At 43.9% G+C, this 8,268-nt stretch overlaps 1 protein-coding gene across 2 annotated transcripts in view; it reads left to right on the forward strand.

Moving 5' to 3' along the window:
- Nucleotides 1–3,620: 3,620 nt before the first annotated feature.
- Dapl1 (death associated protein like 1) overlaps nt 3,621–8,268 on the forward strand; it is a 19,395-nt gene continuing 14,747 nt past the window's right edge. For both annotated transcript variants that reach the window (XM_005346441.3, XM_026778754.1), the window contains exon 1: nt 3,621–3,724. In XM_005346441.3, coding sequence (XP_005346498.1) covers nt 3,664–3,724 — 61 coding nt within the window. In that variant the 5' untranslated portion in view covers nt 3,621–3,663. The remainder of the gene's footprint in view (nt 3,725–8,268) is intronic.

The following is an 8,268-nucleotide window of genomic DNA, read 5'->3' on the forward strand; positions in this document are numbered from 1 at the left end:
GAGCTGGGAGCCCTGGAACTTTACTCACGGGAGGCAGGGTCTGCAGAAGGCTTCCCTTTACTCTACCCGGCAGTGAGTCACCACCCTGTCGGGTGTAGTATGGCTTGCCTATGGTCTCTGACATAGATTGTTCATACATTCAGAACTTGGCGTTAGATTACACCATGTAACGAACATTAGGGAGGAGGGAGCAAAATAGGAAAATGAGAGGCACGCTGCCAAAAAGTAAAAGCGGATGAGGCATGTAATCACGCCACCACGCACACAGATGAAGAGAAGAGAGTGCCTCATGAAAGCGCAGGCTGATTAATGTCATTAATGTTATATAGGCCTTTCATTTAGGAGTCAGAGGCTGTCTGGTCCTCCGGGTCGTGAGAATCTACTTTACTAGGCTTTCAACATTACTAAGCACAATTCCAAAGGCTTGAGTCCTGGCAGGACCACTCCCCACTGGAGTCGCTCACACCGATGCCTCCTTTAAAGAAAGGTTTATAAGGCCACTCCACAGGTAATAACATGTTGCTCTTCTTTGGAAAGACTTTCATCCTTATAGAAGTCCTAGTAGCATTTTCAAAAGCCAATAATGACTCCAGTTAATTCATGGTCCGCAAAACAGACCTAGGCTTCTGATGACCGACTTAAAACAGGCGTTGAGAGCTCTCCACCTCTGGGCTAACTACACACCAAGGTAGCCGGGCAGTGGTGGCGCATGCCTTTAATCCCAGCACTTGGGAGGCAGAGTCAGGTGGATCTCTGTGAGTTCGAGACCAGCCTGGTCTACAAGGGCTAGTTCCAGGACAGGCTCCAAAACCACAGAGAAACCCTGTCTCGAAACCCCCGCCCCCCAAAAAAAAGGCACCAAGGTGATCAGAATGGACTCTCGACTCCTACCGCTCCCGGAGGTAAGGGAGTAGGAAAAGACCACCCAGAAGGCAAAGCCCAGTGACCGCATCCTCCTTCCCTCCTACGGTTAAGCAGGTGGTGTGTCTCTTCACGGGTGATGACACCTTTTATAGGTCACTTTTATAGTCCTGCTATAAACTTGTAGTATATTTTCTCTTTAGGGGTAAAGAGCAAAGCAAATGGTCATATTGCCCATTACAGGCCTTTATCAGAGATGCTCGGAACCAAAGTGTCCAGCTCGGGCTTTTTTAAGTCTTGGAATCCACACATGAGATCTCTTCAAGATGGGGCCCAAGTCTAAACATGAAGTTCATTGTGTATCACAAGCACTTGAGGGCAGAATCAAGTCTGCACATGGTGTTTCAATAATTTTATGCCCACAACACACACACACACACACACACACACACACACCTATGTGTAAGCACCTGAACACACAGTTAATAAAAATAAACTCAAGAAGATTTTTAAAAAAAAAAAAAACAACAGGTGATATACTACTTATAAACAACCCCTCAACATTTTACAGTACGCATCCATCAATTTGTTTAGTAAGCAGATATTCGTATTATTCATTGAGATGTATTTTCACATACAGTAATATTCACCACTTTTATAGATGGTATGCCTGTTATTCATGTAACCACCCTATAGCAAGAAACGGAATAGATCCACCTCCTCCAAAAGTCCCTTCCCATTGCTTCATAGTTGGACCTGTCTCCTCTCCTCTAAGGTCGCCACTGATTAGATTACTGTTGCTGTCCTTTTCACTCGCTCCCTTTCCTCTCCCTCATGCTGGGGATTCAGGAGGTCTACCTACATGCTATGTGAGTGCTCTTACACTGAGTCCTTCTGCTATTTTTTTTTTAATTTAAGCGTGTGAGAGAGTGTACAGGCATGTGGGTTTCCAAAGAGACCAGAATTAAGACATGAGCTCGCTTGGAGCTGTTCTGGGAACAGAACTCCAATCCTCTATAAGGCAGCCTTCTTAACGACTGAGCTATCTTCCCAGCCCTTTTGATACTTATTTGAGACAGGGTCCTATTACATTTCTCTGGCTGGCCCCATACAATCCTCTTGTCTCTACCTCCTCAGTGTTAGGATTCTAGGTATGCGTCATCACCCCTAGCTTGTGTTATATATGAAATTATACGGCAAGCCACTTGTTTTATACTTTGATTTTTTTTTAAGTCTGGCGTATTTCATTTAGAATAATGATTTTGTGTCCCTCTGTGCTGTGCTTTTTCTGTGACTGAGTTGTATTCCGCTATGAGCATGTAGCACAGCTTGTTTGTCCACTCCACAGTTAATTAGTTAATGGGCTTTGGGGTTGTTTTTAACTTTTGTCAATTCTGGGTAGAACTGTTATAGACATCTATACACCGGTTTCTATGTATACAAAAGCTTTTATTTCTCTTAGGAGAATTCCCAGCAATTGGATTATTGTCCCCACCATATACGCTAAGTATATCGAATTGACTTATAACATTTTTGCTTCTCTTATATTCTCATAACATCATGGAAGGAGCTCCTTTAGCTCCAGCATCTTCACCAATAATTTATTTTTTTTTCTGCCGTTGTAGCATTCTAGTACATAGGCAGAGATATTTCAACAGAACTCCAGTTTGCATTTCCCTAACTATTAAAGACGTTGACCATCTTCTCAGGGGCTTGTTGTGAACCTCTACACTGTAGATTGTGTTGTAAAGATTCTTAACATAGTGGTTTACATAGTCTTATATATTCTAGATAGTGATACTTCATACAAATTGTATTCTATAAATATTTTCTCCCTTTTCATGGTTTTCTTCAATTTCTTCTGAGTTCTTGCTTGCTTGTTTCATTTTTGTTTTTGAGACAGAGTCTCTCTGTGTAGCCCTGGCTGTAGAACTCACTCTGTAGAGCAGGCTGACCTTGAACTCACAGAGATCCATCTGCTCTGCTTACCAAGTGCTGGGATTAAAGGCTTGTGCCATCGCACCTGGCCAAAAAGCAGTTTGGGGTTGAAGAACAGTTTATCTGAGCATCATCTGTAAATGTTGACCCTGGAGATGCAGCAATAAGTATTAATATATACATTGCATCTATCCGTTTATAGACTACTATTTTATTGTATAATCACTAATATTTTTTCCATCGCTAAATATTACTTGAAGCAGGATTTGGAATATGCACTACATAGCATTCTCTTGGCCACAGAGTTTAGGTAAGCCTCTGTTTGGGGGATATTTATATTAATTCCTTTCAAAGCAAAACAAAATAAGAAAGAAAAGAAATGCATGATCAATATACTTGCACAGAAGCCTCTTCTGTGCAATTATTTTCTTAGTATGAACGCTCACCACTGGAAAGGCCTCCAAAAGACATAGTGCTCACTTGCAATTGTCTCTTGGAAAGACCACCGATGTCTTGAAGCAAAGACTCTGTCTTGCCCACTGTGTCACGCCTGTACATGTGACAAAGAGCCTCACATTTACTGAAGAGAACTGTTGATGTTACCGCATCTTCTCTACTTTCTCCTCGGAACTTCCTCTGTCCTGCAGACATCTATCTCCTTTGCTTTCCCAGATCAAAGAGGAGAAGACCTGCCAAGGAGATTCAGTCCAAGGCAGCTGAGTGGCAAGCCCAGTTGTTGCTCAACATTACCCTCAAGGGGCCCCACCCCCCCTGCAGTTATAAAGCCCTAGTGAGGTGAGATGAGGCAACCACAACTGGCATTCAGCCTCCAGAGCACCAACAAGGCACTGGCACACAGGCGCTATGGCAAACGACGACGTGCAAGTCCCACTGTCCCCGCTGAAAGGGCGGCACGCTCCTGCAGGTAGGTCCCCCGCACCCACGTGGCTCCGGCAGCTGCAGGGGCTATCTTCACCCCCTTTCATCCTCCCAGAAGCAGCTCAGCGGAGCCAAGGTTGGCAGTCCACAAATGTCCCAGCAGCCTGAGCTCCTCTTTGGCTGGAGATGAGCTGGGACATACCCTCACCTGCGTGAGTTACCCCCGTGGGGATAATACCCTACTCAGTGTTCCACCTCTCACGCTGCTTCTGTAAGATACCCGTGGTTAGGATGTCATACTAACCCCGTGCAGAGAACAGTGCCCCTTTCCTGCTTCTGGAGTGTTTGGGGTTGGGCAAAGCTATCAGCACCTTTTAATAAGCACGCAGGCACTGGAGGGGCTCTGACATCTAGAGTATCTCCCGTTGTTCAATGCATGCTCTTCGCATCGACTCTGTGGACCCTGGTTCTCCTGTAACTTCGTATATGTTTACATAGCTTGGCTAGCATATACGGGTCTATTTTTAGTCAGCTTTACATTCTTCCAACTGCTGTCCTTGTCTTCTGACATCTCAAAAACTTGGCTGCTTTGTGCTGGCCTGTTTCCATCTACAGATCCTGTTGTTTTTATAATGCTTTGGTACCTCTCAGAGGAGGCTGAGGCCTCTGAGCCTCAGGCCAGAATGACAGGTACAGGCTGTGCAGAGGCTGGGGGATCTGATGGAGGCCCAGCGCATTCTGGAAGGCAGCCCAGTAGACTAGACTTTTCTGACGTCTTCTAGACACCATGTCCAATCTCCTTTGTCAGTATACTGACATGCCACCCTTGTACTTGTGCTTAGCAATCTTTAACATTAAAAATGTAAAGGTATTGATACGAACGAATGGGGGGGGCTGTGTATCCAGTCGTTAGGGGGACTCGTATATATTGCAACAAGGCGAAGAAATACGCCACTCCCTTCATGCCGCCTCCACCCCAAGCCTTCAGATAATGATCCAACTGAAAAAAAATCTGATTTGCTACAGTACATTTATGCACAAAGTTAAACACGTGGTTCCTTTGGCTTAAGTCAATTTCAAAAGTGCAAGTTTGAACACCACCACCAGGAACTGCCTGTCCCCGTCACTAATGGTTGCTAATTACTCTGTGTACATAGCGCACCATGACTCCATCAAGCATGTCACAATGCCTCCTGCATGACAATGAATTATTATCAACTGTGACACTGCAGATAAGAGGTTCTGGATAATTGGAATTGAGAGGCAGGCCGACCTGCATCCCCACTGAGCTCAAGAGAACAAAGGAGCATCACCCTTCAGCTGGTTCCCCATATTTTTTTTTTTAAGTCTGAGCCAGTCTGCAGTATTGCAAGTTGTTATTTATGGATCTAAACTCATAAGATGCCAAGAATTCTATTAAATTTCCACCCGATATTTAGAAGCAAAATACAGATGTCTGACAGCAGCAAGCTAATGTCATGAGGTGGGAAGGTAAGGCATGGCAGTCAGAATCGGACAGAGTAGGGTTTGAGCTTCACTTGTAATTTGCATCTCGGAGTCTCGGATTTTTTACCTAGGGAAAGGGATGATAAATAACAGCAATCTGGTAAAGCTAGTGTGTGATGAGAAGGGACAGTGAGCATAAGTAAGGGATGTGACATTTGAATGTTGACCCCTTTAAAACGCAGGCCTTGCAAGACCCGCTGTGGTCAGGAAAATGCAGAATGATGCTTCTGGACTCCAAGGCTTCCAGAGGTGGAATCCTCGCTGGCGGCGGCTGCGGCACTCTGGACAGAAAACAATTGCACTGGGGAAAGACGCTAGCGATTGCCAGCATAGCTATGAATGGAGCCACTCGGAAATCAGCTAGCCATAACTCTCCAACCCCATGCATGTGTGCTGGGCACTTCTTTACGTGTGTTAATGCAACATATCACACTACTGTTAGCCTTGGTTTTACATTTATGCCCTGGAACAAGACAATGTCAGTCATGAAGTAACCTGGGCTCTAGGAAGCATAACTGAATTTCCCACTGTTTTGGTTTACCTTTATCTCAGTTTTATAATAATCCCATTGCGTGAATGGCAATATCCAAAGTGTTGTGAGCAGAAGACGGTCCAGGGATGCCAAATGCGTGATGAATAGGAAGACAAACAGTCGCTCCTCAGTTCATCTCCAGTCCTGCACGTTTTAAATTGACTTAAGTCAAAAAAAAATCAGAAATGTTCTGTGGTTCAGCTGTGAACTGCCAGAAGCATTTTCCTGCTTGTGAAGAAAACAGGAAAGGTTGTGAGGAAAGGTTATCATGAAGAATCCCAGAGGTTACCGTAAGTGCCTAAGGACCAGTGTCTTTTAAAACAAGCAAAATGGAGGGCGGCGGGGGATGGTGGTGGCATAGGTCAGTGTGCGTGCATGCGTCAAAGAATACATAAAAGATATTCTATTAAAACAATAAAATTAGGCCAGGCTTATGCCTTTAGTTCCAGCACTCAGGAGGCAGAGGCAGGCAGATCTCTGTGTATTCAATGACAGCCTGGACTACAAAGAAAATTCCTGGTCAGCTGGGAATCTACATAGTGAGATTCTGTTCCCCCCCCCCAAAAAAAAATAATTTTAAAAAGACATGAAAACTAAACAAAATGAAGGCTTGGTTTTTCTCAGTCCAGCTGGTAAAGTCGTGAAGAATAGGGTTGAACAGATGTGGGGGTTTGAAAGAGAAGTGTATGAGATCCACTGCCCAAAACATCGCGGAGACGGGGGCTGGTGACTGCAAGGGCAGCTGCCAGTCGCTCAGAGTCAATCTTCCACCTGCATAACATAGAAACTCCTAGACACGGCAGCCGCGCTCCAGATAAATGCCGCTCTGCAGAGAAGCCACACAAAGGAGCACACTAAAAGTCAGAGAGGCCAAGAGACCTTGCTAACACCACACATCCCTGAGACTGGAAGGTAACTGGCTTTGTGATGAAATTTTCTTGCTCCAAAAAAAGCCCCTTCTCTTGAGAATTTTTCAGGGGTCTTGATTGGCCACCAAAATTCGCTGACAAGTCAACCCTGACTGTCCACTGAGTAGCCTATAAGCACTGGCCTCTTCCTGAGATCTTCAAGTAAGTTTTCAGCCGTAAAGAAGAGTGTGGGCAAACTTTACATTTTCTTGCCTCCTTAACACATTCCCCACGGTCTAGGGAAGGAAAGCGGCCAGTTTCTCTTACAGGCTGGTTTGGGGCTTGTCTATTCACTGCCAAATACTGGGAAAAACCTTAACTAGAAACTGCATAATTTGAGACTATAAGATCGACCTTTGAAAAACTACAAACCACAAACTCTACCACAAGAAGTCAGCTCTAACCCAAGACAAGAAGGGAAAGTTTCAGTCCTGCACCAACAAAGGTTTTCTAGCAAAACAACCCCCAAAAACATTACTTTATGCTTCTGTAGATTCTAGTTCATTTTACTCGCCCAAAGTACTGACAATCTTATGTATTTATATTCAAATTTGTATTTATGGTCCATTAAGATAGTAAACCTATTCACATTTTACTGTGTCTAATTGCAGTTGGGTTTTACATAAATATTCTAGAGAAAATACAGTCCAAATATGAAGCCGAAGGCGGGCACATTAAGTTTGAAAGGGCTGATTTATACACAGTGGCTCCTTAGAAAGACCTTCCAATCATACGCGGGGTCAAGAAAACAGGCCAGGGTGATTGTCGTAGGCTATAGTGCCAATTTGTCTAGATCCTGTGAGACCAGTGTTCCCAGCAGAGCTTTGAAGATGACCCTCCCATAAACTGGTTCCAACTGGTTCACTCACCCCAAGTTTGTGAGAGCCTTATTCTATAAACCAGGGCCTCCACCCACAGAACTGGGATATCTTCTGTCTTGCCAAATGAAATCGCCCTCCCTAAATGTCTTTGCTTTAGTCTTAAGAATGAAGAACTCCTGCAGTGTGGGTTTCTAAAGTATCTCTTGGTGTTTGGTTCCCTGTTAAGTGTGTACGCCCTTTCCAAGGTGAGGCAAGTGATGGACATTCTTTTAGCAACAGATTAGGACACCTGGCCCTGCAGAACTTTGGTGACCCTGACCTGCATCTAGCGGTCTTACTGGATTGCACAGCTCCCTCCCTGTGACCCCCCCTTTTCTCTCTCTCTCTAATTGCTCTCCTTAGGAGACTCTCAGAGTCCTTCCAAATGAACTAAACATTGCCGAAAACAAAGATCTAATTAATCACATTAAGGAAAAAAACTCATATGATCATATCCATAAATGTTTTAAAAAATTGTTGAAATCTAATATCTCTTCAAATAATAGAATAATATGGAATTAAAATAGAAGGACAGACCCTAAATGTGATGAAAATTCATAATGTGTGTATTATAGGAATAGATATGTAGGAATAGAAGGCCACACAAAGAATGTATTACATTTAATAAGGAAACACAAGCTTTAAAAATCAGAAAGACAAAAATGTCCACAATCATTCAAGGCCAGCCTGGACTACAAGAGCTAGTTCCAGGACAGGAACCAAAAAGCTATGGAGAAACCCTGTCTCGAAAATCAAAAAAAAAAAAAAAAAAAGTCAACAACAA

This window comes from Microtus ochrogaster, chromosome 4 (genome assembly GCF_000317375.1).
Source record: "Microtus ochrogaster isolate Prairie Vole_2 chromosome 4, MicOch1.0, whole genome shotgun sequence".
Taxonomy (NCBI): domain Eukaryota; kingdom Metazoa; phylum Chordata; class Mammalia; order Rodentia; family Cricetidae; genus Microtus; species Microtus ochrogaster.